Genomic DNA, 25,233 nt, shown 5'->3' on the forward strand with positions numbered 1-25,233 from the left:
TGCGTGAGAGAAAAGAGGGCAAATGGGGGCGAGGCAGCTGCTTTTTGCCTCGGGCCTTCCAGAAGGTTAATCCGGCCTTGGTGCAGCAGAATATTATTCGTATATTTATTCAGGTGCTGTGCTTCAGTATATTTTTGAGATAACTGTACTTGAGTTTGTCAATTTAGCTTTTTGTTACAGTTCGAGGTCAAAAATTGCACTTTTACTCCAACCGGAAAATATGTACAATTTTTCTAATCAGCTCTACCTCAACCAGATGTGATAATTCTGCCTACATGTTAATGTTTCAGTATTACAATAATACAATATGTAATATTGCATAATAAGTTATTTTACTTTTGGTATTTTAAGCACATTTAGCTTCTGCTTGTTTACAAAAGTTACATTTTAAATACAGGACAGTATTTCCATACTATGATAGTGATATTTTTACTGGAGTACTGCAGAGTACAGTAATGAATTGTGCTTATCAAGTGAAAATGAATGTAGTAAAGAGAGAGACATTTCATATGTAATTCTAGCTGAGACAACCTGGCAAGCCTTCTGAGGATGGGGTGCAAATGAGGGATATTTCTCATCCTGCTGTGACTCAGGATGCAATCTGTTCCCAGTCATACATCAGTATGGAGAGCAGTGGGATGTTGAGTGTGTGTTCAGGTGCTGTAGTTTTTAGTCGCGCTTTCCCAGGCCTTTCTTCGACGAGAAACGTTGATAACTAAACATGCAGAATATCAAAACGTATGAAACCGCCTCTCAGTTCTGAGTTTGAGGATTTGCTTTAATTAAACCCTTTCATGGAGGGATTAATGAAACGACGCTCCTGTTATGCTCCAAAGGGGTTCAGTGAACTATGGAAGAGACCAGTTTCAGCATGATGAAATCAGACGGGTTGTTATGGAAACCACGCTATTACAAATGTCAGTGAAAATGTGTTTGACCTTGACTGATAAATGTTGCACTTCCACACTGATAATATCTGGCATGTGAACAGAGGGTGGCCATTTAACGGATAATTAGCATATTCATACTGTTCTCTGTATTCATCTTTTAACTATTTTCCCTCTTTGACATTTATTTCACGATATCTGTGATAACTTTGACTTTAATCTAATTTAGCTCGATGACCTCAAGGACCTCAAAGCACACGACTCCAACACAGCCGCGTGTCTTCACGGCCGTTTAACCAGGACCGAAGAAGCCTTTCCCCACTCAGCGGCCTCCATTGTTCCTTCAGCCCAGAGTCTGCTGTCCGCTGTGAGAAGGGCAGGATTTGATGAAGTCTTGGGTGTCTGTTAAGCTTCTTTATAATAATATTTATCGGCTCTGGCAGAAGCTTTGCTGGCCGTAGATTGACTGAAATTGCTTGAATACCTTTGAGCCAGCAGTTAAATTAATACTTTGTCCTTGGTCTCTAATCGTAAATATGAAGTCTTTGATTGACATTCTGCATTATGTGTTTATTTCTGAGTTTGTTAAATTTTGACTTAAGTGTGTTTGTCCCGTTAAACTGGGTGAATTATGTTTGTTTGGATAATCAGTCATAAACAAAGTGTATTTACGGGCTGAGGACTTGGTACCTTTCCAATTTGTGGTATAACTATAAAATTGATGGAACTGATTCACCAAAGCTGATATATTAGAGGTTAGATGGTCTGAAAAAGAATCAGATTTGGGAAAACTAAATATTAAAAGATCGATGTGGATGTCATTTTTAAAAAAATGTTTTTTTTTTTTTTTTTAAAGAAAAGACATCTACCTGTATACATGCATTTTTACAGGTTATGTGTGTGTCCATACTTGTTTATGTATTTATATTTTTTGTTTTTTTGGTGTATTCTTAATTTTTTACTTTATTTTTTTTATGTAGCTTTTACAATTTGTATTTTATTTCTACCTGATGTTTTCTTTGTTTGTTTTATACTTATTGCCTTTTTGGGTGGCTGTTTCAGGAGGAAACAATATAAAGCATAATTGAAAGGGAAAAATATGTGTTGGTTTCTTTTTTCACATGTGAAACGTAGCTTGATGAATACCTGTTAGTTCTTTTGTTTAATGTAACCAGAGGCAAATGGCAAAGATAAAAATCTGCTTTTCTTTTAGAGGAATCAAGCTCTTAAGAAGCTTAAGAAAATTATTCTCTTGATAACTCCTGAAATTAGTCTGTTATCAGTTTTTTTTGTGGAACAGATCCAGCTCATCGACCCCTATTTGATGAAGATAGTGAACAACGAGACGAAGTCGACGCTTGTGGCTCTCTGAGGCAGAACTCTGAGGGCGACTGTGGCTCAGTGGTTTATTCCAGTCTTTCAATCGGAGGGTCGGTGGCTTTGAGCCCCGGCTCTGCTAATTCATGTCCTTGAGCAAGACACCTAACCCCGAATTGCTCCCAGTTGCTGTGTCTACGGTGTATAGAGCACAAATGGAAGTCGCTTTGGCTGAAAGCGTCAGCTAAACGTAATGTTGTGTGGAGAACTGTGTTTCTTTTGTTATCTTTCTGTGTGTTACCTTGCTAAGTGCAAGAAGGCATACCATGTACTATTTACAACTAATAACTCCAATACTAACTGAAACTAATTTATATATGTGAACGATTTTATCATGAGCGTAAACTACATCCTTATGAACCTTTTTTTTTGCATGGATTACAACAGCATCTGTTCACACGGGCCGAAAGGTAGAGATGCGGGGAAAACAACACAAGAGATAAAGAGGAACAAAACACTCTGTGTGAGCCCCCCTCTCCTGGGACCTGTCGTCTCTGAACCATCGCGTGAATGAAAAACATTACCGCTAAGTCGTCATCGGGCTGATACGAGATGTCAAGGTTGAAGAATGTTATCCCTGCGATGTGTCGAGCAGATTGCTCAGTTTCTGTGGAGCCGGAGTAGCCGCAGCTCTTCTGGCTGAGTGCCCGGCCGCCTCTTTAATATCATTTGGAGTCAAGTGAAGCAGTCTGGAGGAGCTGCTCATCTTCCCAATAAGCCAATGGGGCACACCAGGGCAGTGTGTACTTCTGGGAAATGAATGGAGTGGGCTAGTCTATACTTTCACTGACCTCTGTACGTATAACTTAATGCAGCTGGCTGGACTCACTCACAGGAGGCTAAATCTGGTATGGCTATATAGAATAGATATTGATACACCTCTGTGGCCATTCAAGTGCAGTTGAAGTCACATGGCGCTGTATATAAGAAGGTGGAAGGTGAGCGTTTCTGTAGAGTGAGGTATTACGTGACTGTACTTGGGGTTTTACATGATTTCATCTTGGTTTGGGGGAACATCTTGTGTTATTTGTCTGTAACTCATTGTTTTTGCCTATATACAAAATGTTGAATGTTAAGCCCTGGTGAATGGACTTTTGCCTGCTCAGATATAATCTTAATTCTTCCTCTCTTTGCTCCTCCTCCTTTGCAGCCCATTGCAAACAGAAAGGACTGCTCTTGTAATGTACTCTATATATTAAATAACTCTTGTTAATATAATGCTGTTTGCAGCCAGAAAGGGGAAACTCAGACATTAACTGACTGGAAACGATCCCTGTTGTCATCGACAACATGTGCAGTTGAACTGTCCTAACTTTGGGTAAACTAGGACTTTGGGCCATGGATTGGCTTTGGCATTGTTGACATATGAGATCCAATGTTATCTTTACAAGGAAAGAAGATATATGGATTTTACTCACAATACCATGAACTAACATAGTTTCTTAAAAGCTTGAAACATAATTCTCGAAAATAGTTTACCCAACTCAGTGTCCTCTCTTACTAGTTTTTATTTGCCACTATTTTTGTTGGTGTTTTAGGACCTTGTTCCCCATTTGACTTTAAATATAAGCATCAAAAGTTAAATGACCTTGGAAATAATAGTTTGACAAAACAGTCAAAACTCAACGTCCACTTACTAGCTTCATTCTGGACTTTTCAACAGTAAGTATCACATGGTCATCAGCGACTAAAGCTTCAGACCTAAAGAGCTATGAATTAACATTATTACTCACTATATGCTTGTGCTCGATCTCTCAAGCTTTGACACACCAAACCCTTCTAACACTCACCTGGACATCTGCTACACAATCACACTTGGGAGTGTATAATATTGATGACATCACCACAGCCAGTGTCACAACAGACCCTTCCCCTTCTATCCTCCCCCCTAAGTGGACCTTAGATTAGTAATACATGTACTGATTATACTAAGTGGCCTTTATCAGAGTATTACATTACATTATTGTATTATATTTACAAGCTATTTTGCAGTTAAATCAATAAAGATGTATTGCATATTAACCCTATGTGTGTTGTGCCTTTATCTGCAAAGTCACCATCGTAGCCTAGTGTCTCAAAATCGTGATTAATCCTGCTCATCAATGCCTTTATCAGGCCTGCACTTATTCTGCTGCAGCACTGGCGCGCTTTTGGACTACGAACTCCTCGTGTTATGTGTCGGTCAATTCTATTGGCCCGCAAAGTGACCAACTTAGCCAATCAGAGCAAGCCTTGTAACATGCTAAAAAAACTGAAGTTGTTGTCCTATTTCCTCGACCGGTAATGTCTGAGTGCGGTGAGTTATGATGAATTAATTTTACTCATTTAATCCGGATGATACTTTTCCAATGACGTATCGCACAGTGATATTCATGTATGGAGGTTTTCAACGGGGGGAGACAGCTAACGTTAACTTTTAGTCTGTCGCCGCCATTACACCACCGAAGAAGCGTATCCCGCCCTCCTTCTTCGGTCTTTTCTTCTTCGTCTTCTCCTCCTTGGTAAGGTTTACCAGACAGTCAGCACCACTGGTCCAAGTGGTAAAAGGTTGTTTAGCGTTTAGTTGCTGGCTGAGACGGACTCTGTGTACCCGACAGCGAGGACCGGTCTGTGGGTTGTTGTATTAGCTCCTCGCGCTAGCTCACCACGCCAAGGGGCAGTTGCTCGCCATGTTGCGAGGAAAAATGGCCATCGTTGCATGTTAGCGACACAGTTACCGACCAGAGATGATACAGTCGGTTAGCGAGCTGCTAATCGGTAGCCTCGCTGCTCAGCTGTCGTCCTTGATGGCTCGGGCCAAACCAAACCCACTCAACCCAGTTCAAAGGAGCTAGCATGATTGTTTGAGAAGGTGGTTACATGAACTGGGAACTAATGTGAATTATGGTGTCCCCTTGTGAGTCAATAGCGGACATTGTCCCCCCCCGCAGAAAACACTCCATAAGTATTGGTGGTAGGTTGTCCTTTACAATGCATGTAATGGGAAAAAGATAACATTCATACATGTTTGTATTGGATGTATAAACCCAATGCTTTGAATTATGACCAGCTGTACGCCGACGGTGTAGTTTCTGCAGAAAAGAAGGACGCAAGCAGACACAGACCAGCATTATTATCCCACCATTTACATTTAAAATTATGTGGTCATATTGTTTCTTTTTATTGTACGCTAAATAAACCCAAACAAAGGCCCCACCTTAAACAATTATGTATAACTCTAACAAGTACTGCACGTGTTGCAAATTCCAGTTAAATACATAGAAATATGAGTCACTGGGTGGTATGCACCGCTTTATGATGGATGTGGTCATTAGTTGTTTTTTTTTACTCGTAGATCTCAGGTACACGATCCTGCTGTTGTAAAATATAACCTACAGTTTAAAAAAAAAAACTTTTATAAAAAAGAAATATATTTGTTAAGCTCTTCAGTGGGAACACATGGGCTTTGGGCTGAATTCCAAAGACCTGTTGGGGAAGTTGGAAAGCATTGAAAGACAGATTAATATCACAATGATTTTAGTTTTCTCATGGGATTTGTCAACAATAACAAAAAATATGGAATATCGCCAGCTTTATCCTTTAAGCCATAGCTTTGTCTGACAGTTAAGAAGATCAACCAGAAGGTGTGTCACCTTGATGTTATTCAAAGGTATTGATCTGTGTCTTTCAGTGGATTTCTTTGATTTGTAAGGCTCTTTTTTTCAAAGTAGAGCATTACTGGTGCAGTATGAGGTCTGACTGATATCTAGTGTGTGGGAAGGATTGCAGAAATTGTGTTTGAATATAGCTAGCTTCATCCACCAGCAGCGTGCACTTCCAGTGGGTCCAATTACAGCCCATATCTAATTGATGTTGGAGCTAAACGTCTGCCTGGCCCAAGAAATGATAGAGAGAAGAAGACTTGGCAAAGTCTCCACTGAGCAGCAACCTGCATGTGCGAAATAACAATTAGCCCAGGCTCAGCGCATGGTGAGTCATCCTGGCAACCCCAGGGTTAGCCTCGTGGCGCTTGTGTCCAAGCTGTTGTCTTGATAATATATGCAGGCACTTCTTTTCATCAGGAGAGGGCAATGTTCACAACCTAACTTCAAATGTAATCCACTGACTGCTAGGCATCTGTATAAGGCTCACGTCCGGTATATTACTTTCATATTCCAAGCATGCTGAGTTTTGTGAACTGTTTCACCTTTATCTAAAAATCTGTTTTGCATTGCTGCGTTTCTTATGAAATGTTTTTGATTTCTAATCCCTTAGCAGCCATGGAGAGCTCGTCCGTGTACATGTGCTTCCCTTGCTACCAGGAGTTCAACACCCTGGAAGAGGTACTTGAGCACCAGTTGACGTGCACGGCTGAGGATGAACAGCTGGAAACCCCTGGTACCACCCCTGTCACGGTTCCACTGCTACAGACTCGGGTAAATACTGACACAGTCAACAATTTCCCCTTTTTAGCATATGAACGCAGGATCTTGATCTTTAGCTGGGAACAGAACCGAAGAACATCAATATTGTGGCTGTGTGGCCCGGAACGTCGAGAAGTGTGATTGCATAAAATCCTCTAAATCAGATCTGGAGAGTGACATTGAAGTGACAAGTATAAATTCGATAATAAATTAACAATGTTCTGTTACTCATTCTGGTAATGGTGACCTTGATCAGAGCACTTAATATTGTTTGCGTTGATTTATTGTCTCATTTCAAGGGGTTGTTGTATATTAATATCCAATTGTACGCTGATGTAATGATTAGTCATAGAATAAACAATAGGTTGTTTTTTCATGTTAGATAGTAATATTATGTATAAGTTCCTGACAGATATTTATAATCTGATGCATATTTTTGTATTTATTGGAACTCATATTGTCATTGAAATACTGTCACTGTTGTTTCTATTGGTACTGGTACATGTATGCATACCAAACCCTGGTTTCTAAGTCTTTGCAACAGAACATCCGTCAGACTTTTAACTTTTACTCCTATAAATTGTCAGTGGCTTTGTAGTAAGGCCTGCAGATTATTCAGCAGTTTACTAAGTACTTAAGTGCTAACAGGAACTGCTTTCTGTCCAGGGTAATGACAAAATAACACATTAGCACGTTGTTGTATTAGAGTAATGAGTCTCTGGTGGGGCAAACAGGTGTAACGGGCAGAAATGTGGTCGTGCTAAATGTTGATTAATTATAGAGCGTTGGACTTTTAAATTAGGCTGATCTGGCATACTTCTACATATCAGCGTAGTTGGTTAAGATGACAGTGTGCAGCCTATTGGATAATTAGTTTTTGGTAGTATGATACATTGTTTAAAAAAATAAATAAGCCACTAATGCCCTATGGATATTCATTTGATAACACTTGAAGAAAAGATGAAAGATTAGGAGCAGCAGGGGACTACAGTGGTGGTCAGTAGTTTTGGCCAGCTGTATAGTTTAACAGCTGTGATCGCAACACGCGTGTGCGTGTGTGTGTGTGCGTGTGTGTGTGTGTGTGTGTGTGTGTGTGTGTGTGTATATATATATATATAAATATATATATTAGTGCTGTCAGATTAGCTCATTATTAACGGCGTTAACGCAAACCAATTTTAACGCTGTCAATTTTATTAACGCCGTTAACGCATTTTAATTTTTTCAACACTGGATGTAACTCAACCGGAAGCAAAACAATAGGCACGCCGTTTGCGCTTGGAAGCTAGGCTAACGTTACGGGTTGAAATGAATGGGGAGCGCGATACGGCAAAATGAATGATAAGACGCTAATGAATGGAAAGTTTACTTTGAAAGAGTTGTCAGAGGGTTTCCTTGACAAGACCGAAGTGGTATGAGCCGTTTGTCATTGTGAACTGAGCTATCATCATAGCTATCCAGTCTGAAATACCACTCGATGGCCGAGCACACAGCTGATGCTAACTCTGCGTCCCCTCGTCATAGCCAGACACGAACGGATGATTTCAGACAGAAACACATGGACACCACAACGAAGAACAAACTTACTGCAGCCAAAGCTAAACGATGCTACTGCGTGTAGCTTGTTAGCGTTGTGGAGGACCAGGATCTAGCTGATATAATTCACAGCGCATGTTGCAACAACAATATTGCCAAAGCATCAAAATGCATCAGAAAAACATAGAAATATACAACTTGTACAGATAACAATAATAATAAAACAAGTAATTAAAATAAGCTCTCTCTCGCCCTTGTTTACCTGAAATGTGCACTTTAAAATTGTATTTTGAACCACCCTGTTTGGCAGTTGTTTTTTTTCAATGAAATAAAACATTTGCATAAAGCAAGCAAATCCACTTTTTCATGTTAAGAGCATTACATATTTTAATCGCTTGACAGCACTAATATATATATATATATATATATATATATATATATATATATATATATATATATATTTTTTAAGACGGCCCGCCACTGGGTCTATATGTAGTAAAGGTCACAGGTCAGGTTGAGGTCCAGAACTCCACATTTAAATAGTATCTGGTGATAACCACGATTTTTTTTTAATCCATATTGTTGAGATCACCATTATTCATCAAGATAATTTATGTTTTTTAGGGATAAAATATTTGTACTGCCCATCATCATTATCATAAATTATCATTTAAATTAACAGGGCAGGGCGTTCACTTCTATGTTGTGCTACATTCCTGCTAATGTAGAAACATTTGCATCAGAATAAGACTCATTCTTATAGGTATTCATTGTGCATTCTCAAGGAGCAAAACAAAAATACTAAATAGCTCTTGGTATATAAATAAGATTCCTGGTCCTCAATGCAGTTTTGTTTTTGCCCGTCTGCTCTGTTATATATTTTGGCATTTTTTTTGTGCCTTGTATTCGGTTCAGAGTCAATAGTGTTGGGTTATCCTCCACAATGCATTTCATGGAATAGCATTCACAGCGTTTCGACAAATACTAAGTCCATCTGACTCGGTAATAAATGCACATTGTAAAAAAACTGAAATTACAACTCGTGCGTACAGATGGAGTAAAAGACGCAACATTCAGGAAAGTTTTTCACAGGCTGCTGCCGCAGGGTTGTGCGCAGCGGCATGACAGCCTCCTAAAAGAGAAACCAAAACGTTTTGATCGGCCATTGGTGGCTCGCTGTTTGTCAGTTTAGGGAAGACCTTTTTCTGTCTTTGTGCCTGCAGCCTTGACTGGAGGCAGTATGTGTGAGGGTTCTAAGTGTGTCTGTGCTGCCGTCCTCATAAAGCAGTATCTCAGGAACGCCTGGGGGGAATTTCTTCAATTTTGGTGCTTACTGGGACTCAATAATTAACTGATTAGAATAATTAACTGATTAGAATTTGGTGGCCAAGGTCACTGGGACCTCACCTACGTCCCATTCTCGTGAATGCAATATATCAAGAAGGGGAGTGCCATTACATTTTGCACAAACATTCACTTGACTTAAGGATGAACTGATTGGAATTTGTTGTACCCTGTGACTTTTTAGTACAAATTTTGTTCATAACTCAAAAATCCACATGGTAATAATGACAATTTTACACAAATGTCGAATCCGATAAAGTTTCGTGGTGATTACATTTTGGACAGCTGTATACGTGCACTGCAACTTGACTGGCTGGTGTAGGCATGCAACTGAGAGGTCCTAATTCTAGTTTTGATATGAGTGGAGCATGCATTTTATCCAGCAAGTCCAGCTAAATCATCAGGATGTTCCTAATCCTCCAATAATAATGAACTAGATTTCATGATAATTGTCTTTTTTGTGTGTTTTCCCTCTGTGTACTAGCGGTGTGTTTCTGTATTTACATTTAGTTTTAGTTCTATCTAGTTTTTTAATCCTAGTTATGGAGTAAAGTAGATTTTTACAGTGCATTCAATATATTTTTACTTCATATGTCCTGTTCATAATATATTCTTTAAGGATAAATTTCATCAAAATCATGCAGTGTATTTTATTTGAGTTCTGCGAAGATGCTATTTAAATTGCAAACTGTATAATGGGGCGAGTTACTCCATTTAACTTTGACACATTGAGCTGAGTTTCAGTGGCATATTTTTTTCTTTTCTTTTGGCTTCCTCTTGACAGCTTCTGAAAGCCCTTCAGGTTTAAAAGCAGTCGTTGCCACTTGTTTGGCAGCGGGGCATGGCTGTATGAACTTGTGGCTGAACTTCTATCCTTACAGTCTTCAACACTCGACCATAAAGCACAGTGACACTCATGACAGACAAATTGCATCCTGAGTCGCCAGAGGGGAGAGGAGCATGAGGAATGCATCAGTCAGTGCCGCCCTTTCTCCTGATGGATCGCTCATTGGCCATCCCATAAATGAATCAGCATGACAAACACTATAAAAGCTTGGTACCTTTATGATCTCCTGGCCCCCACTCTGGTGAAGCTGGTTAATGTCAAGCATCCCTACTTCATTGGCTAAATACTACATTATTAAATCTGCAAAACGTCCTTATTAACTGTTAGAAAAATTCACTCGACGCCTTGGAGTAAAATAATTAAAACAGGAACATTTATTCGTCGCAAGGAAGGAGCCAGAAGTACAACGTGATAGACAAATCGCATATCCAAGTCTGCTCAAAGAATGAGCGAAGCACTTCCTTATTAAATAGCTTATGGTTATCAATGCACCGAGGCAACCATAACTTCTTTATGGCTTTATCTCACCATTACGTCTTTAAATTGGCCTCTGCATGGTATGATAACAATGGAAATGCACGTTCTTTCAGACAGAGACATACCGATTCCCCAGTCTCATTGCCATCACGACTCGAGACATGCCAAGCTTGTATGTAAGAATTAACAGAGACAGTAAGATGAGAAGTCTGAATATAACAGTGAAACAGTACCTGATTAAGAAAGAATACATGTTTCTTCCAACATTAACATAGTACAAATATGCACTTCACATATGGCACCATTATGATCTATCAATAATAAGAATGATAGCAGCTAAAAAAGCTATTAATATTTGTGTTCCAAAAAATGGAATAACTCAACTGCATGGTCAAATTTCTTTGGACCTTAATACTTGTATTGCTTTTCAGTTATGGTGCTCGAGCCAGCTGCTTACATCGCTGTCTGGCTGATAATGTTAAGTCTGTTTTAAACAAGGAGCTTTATAGAATGGGATGTGTGTCTGTCATTTTTGTAGTTTCATTAATTGTAATCAATCAGTGGATTCGCTTTTAGTCTAATTTTCTTAATTCTATATTATGTTTAAAGTCCACAACATCTCGCAGGGAAATATTGTGCTTTTTTATTTCACTACATTTATTTGTCAATATTAGTATCTAGTTGGGCTACTTTGCAGATTCAGATTCCTAATACAAATATAAATTTACTAATAAACCAATGCAATATTAAGTAGTATATATTCTAATTATATCGCATTTAAAGTAATTAAAATTAAACCGTTGCCAGTTACCACATTTAAAGTCACAAACACAATAATGCATCAATAATTATTCAATGATGTAGGCTTCTCTTGAATGTATTATTTGAAATGGGCCATTATGCATAATGAGTTTTACTTTAGTGCCGTGAAGCTGACACGGCAGATTTTGCAACTGTAGCGTTACAAAATTGACTTTGGTAGGGCGCCACAGTCTAGGAGGTAATTAATGAGAAAACAGCTCGTAAGACCGGGATATTGTCTCCTCACTTGCGAATGTGTGTTTGCGAGCCACCGGCTTTTCACTTCAGTCTCTGCGGGTTCGAGCAGCCACACAGCTTGCGTGAGATGGAATTATTTCAAGTGATAAAGTAAAGTAATTAAATAAAATAAAAATAGGACAAAAACTGAAATAATAGAGCATAAAGCACATAAACATGCATTTACCCCCACCCCCCAAAAATTGTGATATACATTTTAGGTCAGAATGCTCACGCATACTTTATTTTGTCTGATTATATGCGCGGAAGACAGCCACTCATTCAGTATTAATCGCAATATAAACAAAGAATTTCAAAAAATGATCACGAAAGAAATATGATTTATTGTAGGCTATTAAAAAAAGTGTACAATTTCACTCCACTAAACTCTACTTTCTCTCTGATTTGTACTAATCCTGACTAAGATGACAATGCAATATTTTGTACCACCTTAATAAAAGATTTGGCCTTTGTTATCTAGAAATTGAGGATTATCCCCAAAAGAAAGTACTTGTAACTAAAAACAACTAATGCAAACAACTTAAATGTGCAATGTGTAAGGCCTGCTTCAAATTAATTGTGTGTGTCTGTGTGTGTAGGAGCACTAGTGTGACTTACAAATATTTGAAGAACAAACTTTGACAGACTGACTGTTCTCACTTCTGGTGAAACATTAGCAGGTTTTGTGCTCTTCAGTGTGGTTGACTTGCAGCGACTCCCAGCCTGCTCAGCACAGAGAGCAGACAGATATGCAGCGAAAACTGATAACGGACTATTAATTGATTAATATGCATTTGGAATTTGAATGCATCATCACTGTGCGATAAGTTGAAATAATTGTACCTTTTTATAGGAGTAGCCTATCAAGACTTGACCACTTTCTTTGAAGTATTCTCTTGTTACTGTGACTTTCCCTTTAATATACAATCACACATTGTTATTTCTTTAAATTATCTATTATCATTTACTGTGCCACTAACCGGGGGCTGTATGGACGTTTTAGTGTTAGTTTATTTATTGTTTTGTATCCAAAGGGGCAGAAATGCGATAACTACTAACCAGCTAGCCCAGACGTATCTGTCTTGTAATACCATAAAAAGACTGACGCATACCTACTTTATTCTAAAATAAATTGCTTCAAGAACACAAAAGACAAAACCACACTCCAGCAGACCAATGACTGCAGGCTACAACCTCATTTACACCTTGTGTTGACATGCTATCTGTATTTGTAAAAGTATTGAATAAGTTGGTCCACATTAAGTCCTCAAATAAATAGAATGCCCATAAAATATTGCATTATGTGAGACATATTGAACTGTTGTAATTGAGGCCGTTTCAGATGTCTTGAACCTCAACCTCGATGCTCTGTTTTCATCATCTAAATCCACGGAGGGATCAGATGTAAAACCCAGTGGAGTGACCCATTCAACCTTCAAGCCTTTGATAGTTATCAGTGAGGCCTTATCTTGGCTGTCTTGAGCTCTCAGAGAAACCTCAGCTCTAAACACGTGCCGCGCTAATTGTCCTCCGTACCCCGACACTGAATACTCATCGTAAACACTGCACGTTTACTTGAAACTATTTGATAAGTATTGCATGGAGTCATTTCCTTTTGTGCACATAAACAAATGCAACAAGTGAAACATTAAAGATACTCTAATCTCTAATTTCCTCTTCTTTCCCCCCCCCCCCTGTTTTAGCAACAACAAGTCATAAATATATCAAAGACATTAGAAGTCCCACAAATTGAAGTCCAAGAAGGACACTTCTCGGAGCAACCTGTTCTCAAGGAGACTGCAGTCACTGTGAATGTAACATCAGACCAGCCCAGAATCCTCTACCAATGTGGGGACTGTGATGAACTTTTCAAGAGCCTGGACCTTTGGCAGCAGCACCGCAAAGAAGAGACGTGTCAGCAGTCTGACTCTGGGAAGAAGTCGATCCCTGATTCACAACCTGAGCCAGAGACCGCTTCAATTCAGAGCGCCATTTCAACTTTACTTCCAGATGATCCTTCTCTCTCGAAGAGCGAAACTAATGAAAATCTTGAACCTGAACAAGTGGAAACTGCTGCGGAAGAGGAAGAGGAGCAGCAAGCTGCAGAGATCCCTTCAGCTCAGAGCTCTGATCCTCCCGCTTCTGAGTTGGCCACCTCAACCTCAAATCAAGAGGATTGGTCTCCCAGGAGGAGAGGGGCAAACAAAAAGCCCAAGCCCGAACCAGTGCTGCTGTGTGTGGACTGTGGCTCGTGCTTTGGCCTTGTGTCTGAACTAGTGGCCCACCGCAAGACCCAGCACGGCTTTGAGGAAGCGCTGCACCGCTGCTCTGTGTGTGGGGAAAGCTTTCTAAACACCACACTTTTTCTTTACCACCGCAAGCAACACCGACAGAAAGGCGAGGAAAAGGTGGCCGAGTCCCCCGTCGAGAAATCCGAGGCAGATTGTACTCCGAGCAACGGGACCGCCGAGCCGGGCCAGGATGCCACTAATGACGCCTCCAGTTTCTCACAGCCCGAAGTGTTCATGTGCACCCGGTGTGGGGAGAGTTTCGATGATGAGAACGGGCTGGTAGCCCATCGTAAGCAGAAGCATGAGCTAAATGAGCCGATACACAATTGCCACCATTGTGGCGAGATCTTCATGAACACCACCCAGTACCTGTACCATCTGCGGCAGCACCGCTTCACAGCAGGAACAGAGGTGGCGGATGTAGATGTAATTGGTGATGAAGCAACCCCTGATAAACCTCAGGACCCCTCACAGAGCTCAAAGCGGCTGCTTTCACCGCTCGCCGCTGCTAGTGAACCAGGTTCACCGCTACCGAAGAGAATTCGACCCTCTTTCAGGATCCTGAGCGGTGGTAGTGCCGGTAAGTGAAAACATTTGCTTCAAAGCCCAATTGGGAGAAAGGGAGAATCCTTAACAAACGTTGTTTGTGTCGTCAGGAAACAAGGCCATCAAAGACGAACCAGAGGGCAGCACTGCAGCAGACTCGGACAACACCAACCACCCTCCACCTGCCAAGCTGCTGCAAGACTGGGCTCGCACACCACTACCACATGTCTGCCCCTACTGTGGCAAAACCTTCACCCGGCGCGTCTTCCTCCGCACCCACGTCTTCAGCCACACCGGCGAAAAGCTCTTCACGTGCAAGGTGCCAATAAAAAAAACCGAACCCTTTTCTTATGCCTGGGGGATAATTGTATTTGCTGGGAATGTGACTTTCGTCATGCAGCAGACACATCTGAGATGATGAAATGCGTTTGAAGTGTTTCAGGTTTAAGTCAAAGACAATCTTGAAGCAACCTCATTATATTTGACAGTTTCTCTACACAATAGAGATTGTTTAAAAAATACAGATTGAGAAAATGTAGCCACACGCAACTTTATTTATTTTCCTTACAAGAGAAACTTTAACTTCTTTTATATATACAACTATGGCTCTGATCCTGATTATTGTTGATGTGAAGGTTTGCACAAAGTCCTTCACCAACTCCCAGAGCCTGCTGCGCCACAGCATGAGCCACACAGGCAACAAACCCTTCAGCTGCGACGTTTGTGGCAAAAACTTCTCCCAGGCGGCCACCCTGAAGAGACACCAGCGCATCCACACGACAACACAGCCTCGACGCAAGCGCGGACGCAAACCGGTACAGTACCTCTGAAATACAAGGGTTCAATTACAAAATCATGTGTGTGTATGTATATATGTATGTATGTATATATATATATGTATGTATATATATATGTATGTATATATATGTATGTGTATATATGTATATATATATATATATATGTATATATATATATATATATAAAATTCTGAAAGATGAAAGCATATTAATCGGCATTTGTTTTGTTGAAATAATTCTCATTATTATTATTTCTTGTCACACTTTTAAAATAATTAAAAACCTATTTTTTTGACCGCTGTGTCCCTGCAGGTGTGTACTTTGGACAACGAGGGATCTGCTCATCTCTTCTCTTGTCCTCACTGCCCGTCACGGTTCAACACGGAGGACCAGCTTAACGATCACAAGTAATAACACAATAACAATATCCAATTAGTTGTTCCGCATTCTCTAGTTGTGGAAGTGTAGGAGGAAATGGCTAAATCACATATAACAACTTTCATTGTACATCATATTTAGCACTGTTTATAGCTCGAAACCTCTGCATTTCCATAAATACCAGAGATTGTCAACATTCAATCATTTATAACTATGTTTACGGCGTAAATGCATTAGAATTGCGGTTCCAAACAGAGCCCAGGACAGGATTTAGATAAACTTGACGCCCTCGCCAAGAGGTGTAGTAGTTGAGCCATGTCTGACTACTGAGCAAGACCTTAAAACTGTAGCAAACACACCGAGACGTCTGTGTGCCCTTGAGCCTCAGCCACATATGATTGACAGACAGAGGCCTAGTAAATTAAGATGATAACGATAACAACCCAGAGCAGGGAAAGTGTCCAGTCCTGCCTGGTTGAGCAAGGCGGAGAGGACAAACTGTGCTTGTGTGAGTATTTGATTGGCTGGATGTACTGAGCCAAAAGCAGAAAAAGCCAGACCCTCTTAAAACGCTTTACTGTTCAAATACCTTTACGCTACACTTGCGATTGTGTTGAGACCGACTGTCAAAACCAGTGGCATGTTTTGGAAAATGATGGACCATTCTGCTAGCAAGAGTCAGTGTTAAGACTTTTCAGTTCAGATCATATTTAAGATATATCAACATTAATTGGTCTATTAAATAACCGCCTCAGATATATTATTTCCTTCTAAACAGTCCAAAGCACAACAATCATACCTCAAGGTGTATTTAAGAGCTTTTTCAAGAGTTTTTAACTTCATCTCACGGTCTTCCTTAGCAAATGCAGTTGAGACACACGTAATTTTCTGAAGAATACATCAGATTGTTGAGGAAAAGCAGAAGTTTTTCTTAGAATGGTTAAAATGATTCAGTGATTATCAAAATAGTTAATAATTTTTTGCTTCAGCCATAAAATAATAATGCTGAATGTGCCGTGTTAGCCCTACTTATTGAAGAACATCTGGCTCGGAGAAGAGGTGACCCTCGCTGAAAATGTAATCCTCCCAGCTGCCTCAGGGTCAACTGTCCCTGAAATATTGATTTCTCTTGTCTATTTAACAGGGAACACAAGCAGCTCTGCCTCTTATACGGGCATTGAGAGCTCCTTGCACATCACCTCTCGCATCCTGCTTCAGTTTAAGTGACGCGTGTCTTTTGCTGCAACATTACCTGCAGCTCTAATATACATAATACATAAACCTTTATGTGAGCAACATTAAGAGCCCTAAACTTCAACACCATCCCTGTTTGTTCTGATTAGGAGAAGCCGCTCAGAAAACCGGTATTTATTTACTCCGTGCTCTGAAAGCAGGCCTGATGCAGCATTAGGTGGATATATCCCAACACTTTTCTCCTCCCCTCAGGCTATATCCAGTGTAACGTTATGCAATGGATAAATATAGTCTTTCATGTCCTAACTCGGACTCCTCCCAGTTTATTGCTTTTTTTTCCTCCCTTTTTAAAAAAAATAAATCTCCAGCCGTTATACACCCAGCTAATACCTTTTATTTAACATGGAGCACAGCTGAGCTCATACTTACTGGTAATCCTCATACAAGTCAAATAAAAGGTGGCAGCTTGAAACCGAAACATTACATTTCCCCACTTAAAAATAAATGTTTGTATGTATCTTTCGTTTGTGCCATTTTCAGTCTTTATTTAGTGCAGTTGAATTGTTTCTGTGACTATTCCCTCTCCCAGTGAGGCACTTTTAGACCCGTTTCCCCACGTGGAGCCATGTCCGTGTTCTTCCTTTTGCAGGATAGAACAAGTTTGAAACTTATCCGTGTCGATAATATGCTCATAATATGCTCACATGTGAATGTGTGTTTTTATGTATAAAACAGACTGCTCCACACCAGCCATCCATTCCCTTGCCCTGAATGTGGAGAGGCCTTCAAACGCCGGAGAGAACTGGATCTGCACTCACTCACTCACCAAGGTGAGTGTTCAGCGCTCAGCCTGGTGGCATAATATCGTTCACCCCCATATTTTTATGGTTAGCAGGAGCAACCTAAAGCGAATACAAACTGCACAAAGCAGTCATAGGGGCTGCAGTTTTTCGCTCCGTTATTCATCTCTTTTATTCCGCTGTTATTGTCCAACACAGTATGTCACATCCTTTCACTGTGGGACCATTTCCATTAGACCTAAGTGGCAAATGTATCAAGAAATAAAATACAAGCCCTTTTGCCTGCTTGTAATGGAAACCTAATTAGATGTGATCTTTTTATCATTCTGTGCATTACAATTGATCAATGTAAAGGTGATAAATGCCCGCATCAGTCTGTCTGGGTGGCCCATCTTGTTTATTAACAAACATACATCCATGTTATATGTGCTCTGTTCCTCTGATGCATTAAGTCAATGACTTTCCATTGATTAGCGTCCCATATGGAGCACAGGAGGAAAGTGGAGGTAAATGAATTGGGTCAACGTGTTGACTCTTCATCTTAATCAGAGGGGGGCCCTGGCACGACCGCCTCATTAGTTAAGCTTGAGAAGTCGGCGTGCAGCTGGGGTCAGAGGTATGGTGCTCCTTTGAGGAAAAAAAAGATGGGAGAGATTGATTCATTGATCAGTGCAGGGCCATAGGCTCCGACTGTCCTTATTAAATGTTTCATTAGAGGGTCCCGACGGGGAGTGGGTCACCCCCACTGGGAGAGACGGTACAGATGGTTAGCAGATTGCAAAGATGTTGGCTCGACGACCTATAGACATCCTGTTGAATCGTCAGTCTCAGCGATTTTCCAGCCAGGTTCTCAAGAGCAACGCAGTTAGTGTGGTTTGCTTTGCCAAAATGCAACTCGGGCACCAACTGATCAGAGCTGAAATGATAAGCAGATTCATTGATCAGTTTACTAACAGGAAAATAATCTGCAACACTTTTAACAATTAATTATTCCCTTTCCTCAATTAAAAATGCCAAATATCTGCTGTTTCCGGGATGTCTTGTGGGGATTTGCTTCTTTTCTTTTCTATATTTGAACTTGAATAGATATGTAAATGTAATATGTATATGGTTGGGAAAAAAAGCCAATGTCACAATCACCTTGGGAAATTGTTCTGACATTTTATCGACCAAATTACTAATCAGTTAATTGAGAGACTAATCTGCAAGATCAATTGATAGTGTGAATAATTGTTAGTTGCAGTTCTATAAATAGTTATTGATTCATCTTTCGATAATTGCATTTTTCTGTGAAAAACTTGGGGAGAAAAAGCCTGTTAAGATTTCGCAGACATCTTCAATGTACTTGGCAAACGACTTGTGATCACGTCTGTCTGGAACACATCACTTTAAGCTCTGATCATTTAAACATTTTTCATTTTTTCAACTTTGCCCAGTCCTAGTTATAATACAGTACAGTATCTGAAATGTAGCGTACTGTAGGCCGCTGCAGGGGGACGGTATGTGACCGGGCTTTCTGTCTCGAGCAGCCATGGCTGTTTCTTGTTGTTTACATTGACTACACAAAGAAGCCTGAGGAGCCTCTAGTTGGTTTGTCATAAGCTTCGAGGAGAATACGTTATTCAATAAGAAAATATAACTTTCATAATAATAAAAATTCCGTCAGGATTTTCATGTGTATGCAACAACAGCCTTAGGTAGCCAGCAGAAAGACCGAGCTGGGTACATATAGATATATCCCTTTTGTTTATTGCAGGAGTGTTAGCGTATATTGCATAATTTCCTCATATCCAGCAGCTCTATTAGGAGCCATTTTTGATCTACATAAGCAGCTGATCGCTGTAACTGTGATCACTAACAGAGCAGCAAATCACCACATTTGAAAAGCTAAAACCAGCAAATGTTTTACTAGATGAATTACTTAAATAACGATTTGACTATCAGTGTAAAAATTGTTTGATTCAAATTCTGGAAATGTACAAATAATGAGTGATATTTTTGACTCGTCATAGAATAGCTCGGGTGAATGATGTATCCGTTCCATTGAAATGAGGCCTGCGTGTACAATACTTTGACCCCGAAATCGAAAATTCATTTTCTTTTTTATGTCAGGTTTTCCTGCTGTGACATGTCACAATGACTCTAATATAAAACATTTGAATCACTCATTGCAACCCGAGCCCATGCTGTACACGTTCGTCTCACCTTGTGTGCTCACATTGTAAGAAATAGTTTGCACCCGATTCACAAACCATTTACGTCCATTTGGAGCTGCACAATTCTTAGTGACGGTTTGCAAACAACACGCTCAAAACAACCATCAGATGAACGGCAGGGTAGCTGCTTGGAGTATAATGCCAGAGTATGAACATCTACCTATAAAACCCGACACTGTTCCATTGCAGATAAGCAGCCGGCGACGTGTCCCCACTGTTCAACCCAGTTTGTGAACCAGTCGGTGCTGGAGATCCACATGCAGCGCTGCCCTTCCACAGAGGAGGACAAGAACACTGGTCGAGGACGGGGCCAGGGCCGGGGACGATGCACCGGACAGGTGAAGACATAAATGTTTTCTTTGCAGGTTTTACTTCTCCGCCGCAAAGATATTCATAGTGTGTAACAAGTACACGCACCGTTTTAGCATTCTGCCTAAAAGTGGAGTTAGCATAAGGGGTAGGGGTGATATAACAAAGGTCCCCTGTTGTGCGTGACTCCACAGTCAGCGCTTAAAGACACCGACCTTTTCAATAATTGCCCCTCTGTTTATTCTCTGTCTACGGTTTGTCTCCATTTCACCTCCTTTTTTTCTCTCCTTCCTCTCTTAATCCCTCCGCTTTCAGGTTGAGTGTGACCTATGCGGCCACCGTTGCATGACCCAGGAGGGCCTCGACCTCCATCGGTTATCCCACACGGGCCAGACACCCCTCAAATGCCCAGTGAGGCCTTGCCGCCGCCGATTTACCTCCAACAGTACCCTAGAGGAGCATGTGCTGGCCCACTTCCAGGGCACGCTCGGCAAGTCCAAAAACCGACCCCGCTTCCGCTGTCAGATTTGCCACAAGGAATTTTCCTACAATTCCACCTTTAATGTTCACATGAGAACACATACTGATGAGAGGCCCTTCGAGGTAAGGAGTGAGAGTGTGTGTGTGTCTTTGTGTATGCATGAAAAGGGAATATCTCTCAGCCTGCCGGATCATACTGTGTCCTTTTTCTTAAACCAGGCTTTCAAACCAAACCTTTTAACGCCTGTATTTCAAAATGACATCCAGCACTTCTTCACGCCGATAGTCACTCTCGTTCATGGCTGTAGCCATCTCTCTGGTTATGGACCGCGGCCATTTGTGCATGTGTGTCCTGCGGGTGTTTCCTCTCTCCCTGTGTACCTGTGATTAATGACGGGGCTGAGTTGGGGCCTGTCAGCCCACTCCCCCCGTGTCTGTTACTATTCTGAGACTCTCTCCCTCACTCTCTCTGTTGCTCTGGTGACGAGGCAGACATCAACTATAGACCCACCCAAGCCCATCACAGCACGTCAGACTCTAGAAATTGATTTAACTTTTGTGGCTTTGCGTTGGGCCATATCTATCAGGAATGCTATGGACATTGGTTCGAGGAGCAGTGATCCTTAAGCACGCCGTTATGGGGATGAATTTATATAAATACAATATTCTGTGTGTTCCTGAAGGAATAGCTATGTTTATTTACCAAGCATATAAAGAGCAAACCAAGTGGAAAGGTATATTCATTAGAGTATATCTCATCGAGATACTGACACTGCAAAACTGACAACAGGGGTTACAGATTCAATCGGAGTGTCCCCAGTGGGAATCAAAGCCAAGCACAACAAAGTCGTTCTGGTGTAGTGCCTCAGGTTTAATCAAGTGTCTGGTTGAAGTTCATTGTCTGCGCTCAGGTGGTACAAAGCAGCAGTGACGTGCGGTGAGGTTTGTGGCTGGTGAGGCACTGACTCTTTCAGAGTCACATTTACAAATATATAAGAACCCAACAGAGTCGCTTAAATTACCATTCAATTGGCAACTTGCACCTTGACTACTGGTCGTTTTTCATATTTCTTATCGGCATTCTGTACACACATAAAGGTACGACACATCTGATTCCACCAATTTATAGCGGCTCATTCATTACAAATACAAATAGGCTATATGTATAGTAGTGTATGCATGGTCAGAGCTTTACTTATGTAAAGCTCGGACATACATAAGTAAAGCTCGGACCACTTAAGTAAGTCCATTCGTTTATCCTTCCTGACAAAAATCTCCAGGTCTTTGTTGTAAAAGACTTATCTTTTATTCTTAAAAGTGTAGAAGAAGAGCAATGACATAACACGTGTAAACCCGTGAGCTCTCGCACGCCCCTTCAGTGAGACAGAGGTACTGTTTGCCTCTTCTCTGTGGTTTATTATCTCACCTTGCGTGTCTCCTTTCTGTCCTCAACAGGACATGCGCAAATTCAGCCAAAACAGAAGTTACATTTATAGCACAGATCAGTAGACAATTATTAAGATTAATTAATTTACTCTTCATGATGACCCTCACCTGCCTACCCTGACCGCTGCACGTCTCTGCACATTAGAAAGTCAATGTTTTCGTTTCACTGTGTAGTTGATCATCCTATCCTTTTACACACTTGTAGAGCAGCAACGATTTATCGATTGAGTTGTTCAGATATTAGTCCACAGATATTCCCCCACCATCGCCTTTTCTTATATTGAAAAATATAAATTGTAGTAGTTTTGTGCATTGGTTGTGAACAGAACAGTACTTTATTGTCACCTCCTTCTTTCCATGTTTAATGTACTTTTCCACTGTGCCCAATAACCCTTTCTTTCTCCCTCCACCAGTGCGACACATGTGGCAAGCGCTTCCGCCAGCTGCCCCATCTGCAGGACCACGAGCGCATCCACAGCGGCCTGCGGCCCTTCTGCTGCTGGATCTGCGGCAAGAGCTTCAGCGTGGCCGCCCGGCTCACCGAGCATGCCCGCACCCACAGCGGGGAGAAGCCCTACCCCTGCGGCCACTGCCCCGCGGCCTTCCGCTCTCGCTCCAACCTGGATAAACACGTCCGGTTGCACGGAGACCTGCCTGAGGAGAACGCAGAGCAGGCGGCGCAGGACGCCGAGGCCGCCCATGTCCAGAAGGTGCTGGAGGGGGCCAAGGTGCTGTCTTCGTTGGCCTCAACAGGGGAGCTTGAGCCGGGCTCAGTGCAGACCATCTATGTACTGCAGGGGGGCGAAGGCACCGAGACGGTCATGATCCCGTCCGATCAGTTCACCGGCATAGACGGCAACTCGCAGGTCGTCATTCTGCCCTCCTCTGTTTTGGGAGCTCAGGGTATCAATGTTCCCACCATCACCATGGACGGAAATGAAATCACCATGGTGGAGACGAACCAGCCGCATGCCATTGAGTTCATTGTGGAGGAGACTGTATAAATGGAGGATTACAAACTATTGTGGAAATGACCACAGAGTAGAGAACAACTGAGCCACTAGTTGAGAATAAAGACAGTTGGAGTCTGGTATTTGAAGTATATTGAGTTATTACCTTTTTATAAATATAAAATATATATATATATAGTTTGATAGGTTTCTAAGCCAGTAAATAATACAGTTATACAATTTTTCTTGAGCTTAAAATGTAATAAGCTTGTTTGGTGAATGAAAGGTTCATACACACATAAAATCTTGTGGGAACTGGATGTATCTTAAAATTTGCAAACTGATTGAAAAGCAGATTGTTAAATTGGCCCTTGATTATATATACTGTATATATATGTATATATACACACATATGTGTATTTACAACCCCTATTTATGAGGGGAAGACAAGTGGCGGCCTGTAAAATGTCTTCTGTTTTCTTTATAATAAAACGCTTCAGCTTTCACACTTGTGAGCTTCCATCAATTCATAAGGTGCGTGACGCGCCCGCCAGCTGCGTCTGTTTTTATAGGTCTTTCTGTAAATGGACACGTTTGCCTTTTGACAAACGGTATGATGTCTTCTACTAAAAAATATACAGACAGGTGAGCGTACCGCATTTCAAACCACTTTGTGTCTGTCACAAGCGAACTAATGCTGGTGAACGCCACAATAAAGTAGAAACGTGTGTACGGATCAACCCAGATGTTTATATAACTATGTAATTGATTGGTTTTATGCTGTAATTAAATACAAGGATAACAAGGATAAGGAAAGATCTATAATGATTTAGCTGAAGTACAGCATTATGCAGTGGAAAGTGGAACAATGAAATTATCCAGCACTTGCTGTAGAGTTATCAAAAATAATGGTCCTATTTGTGTCTAAATGGAAAGGGGCATTATATGATATAAGTTTTGCCAGCGCTGCACTAAACCATTATAGGCTTCTGAAGCACAGTTTATGGCTGTCTCCCACCCAGTGATTGCTGACGGGAGGGTTTGAAAACACACACACACACATACACACACAGGCAATCTGTCTTAGTTTGTTTTCATGTCATGGAGGGAGAAATGCTGATGATTTCGCAGGGTACTGAAATGGGGAAATAGCAGCATGCCTGCAGTGTGTGAGAAGCATATCAGGAAATAGAGGGCTCCTCCTGAGCAAAAAGAAGCCGGTGCCAAGAATCTCGCTGCTCTTCAATGTTTTTCTGAGAGTCAACAGGCAACCAGTCGATAAATACATGTTTGTTCTCTCTGCACTGATATTGTGTAGTGGTGCCGTTTATCACATGCTGCCAAACATAAATATAAAAACACTCAAATAGATGTGTAATGAAATTGTTGATGCTGGAGTTGAACTCATTAGACTTGTTAGCTCAAGGGTAGCAGCCTGACTGAAGTATAATGGTGTCTTTGCTCAACAGAAGTGTGTTTTCTGACTGTGTTAATTCACATTGTGCTTTTTTGGATCAGTGATTAGCACAAATTAACAAAATCTTTTTTTTTAACCAAGAAAATCTTGAAAACTAGATTTTAAATTGAGTTTACACTTTTATTTATGGCTTTAAGTGTGATTTTTAAGAAGTTGTATCATGATGTAACAATGCTGCTGAGAGCTGATCTGATCTGGTTTCTTGGATGTTAAACGGCAAACCAGACCAGAGTCATCCTGTATCCCAATATTTTCAAAAGAAATACTTTCCACTGCACATTCAATACTTGCAATGTGATCACGGCTTTCAAAAGTAAAGTAACAGTAGTCAAGGAAACGACAAGGGTATCTATTATAGTAACGACCTTGTTAGCTGTCATTTTAAAAATACTTTCAATGACACCTTTTGATAAAACAGACAACCTTTAGTTAGCTGGAAA

At 40.9% G+C, this 25,233-nt stretch overlaps 1 protein-coding gene across 2 annotated transcripts; it reads left to right on the top strand.

The window, feature by feature from the left end:
- Window positions 1-4,478: 4,478 nt before the first annotated feature.
- Window positions 4,479-23,820, top strand: znf574 (zinc finger protein 574). Of its 2 annotated transcripts, none has more exons than XM_068569960.1 (10): window positions 4,479-4,560; window positions 6,522-6,679; window positions 13,613-14,780; window positions 14,857-15,065; window positions 15,382-15,561; window positions 15,856-15,950; window positions 17,851-17,945; window positions 20,321-20,469; window positions 20,756-21,043; window positions 22,780-23,820. In XM_068569960.1, the coding sequence occupies exons 1-10, from the start codon at window positions 4,548-4,550 to the stop codon at window positions 23,368-23,370; spliced, it is 2,946 nt and encodes a 981-aa protein (XP_068426061.1). In that variant the 5' UTR covers window positions 4,479-4,547; the 3' UTR covers window positions 23,371-23,820. The 2 variants fall into 2 exon arrangements, with proteins under 2 accessions (XP_068426061.1, XP_068426060.1); XM_068569959.1 differs by having other exon boundaries at window positions 4,494-4,560; window positions 6,519-6,679.
- Window positions 23,821-25,233: the final 1,413 nt, after the last annotated feature.

This window comes from Clinocottus analis, unplaced genomic scaffold (genome assembly GCF_023055335.1).
Source record: "Clinocottus analis isolate CAN_PGR_092001 unplaced genomic scaffold, fCliAna1.0.p SCAF_9, whole genome shotgun sequence".
Classification (NCBI taxonomy): domain Eukaryota; kingdom Metazoa; phylum Chordata; class Actinopteri; order Perciformes; family Cottidae; genus Clinocottus; species Clinocottus analis.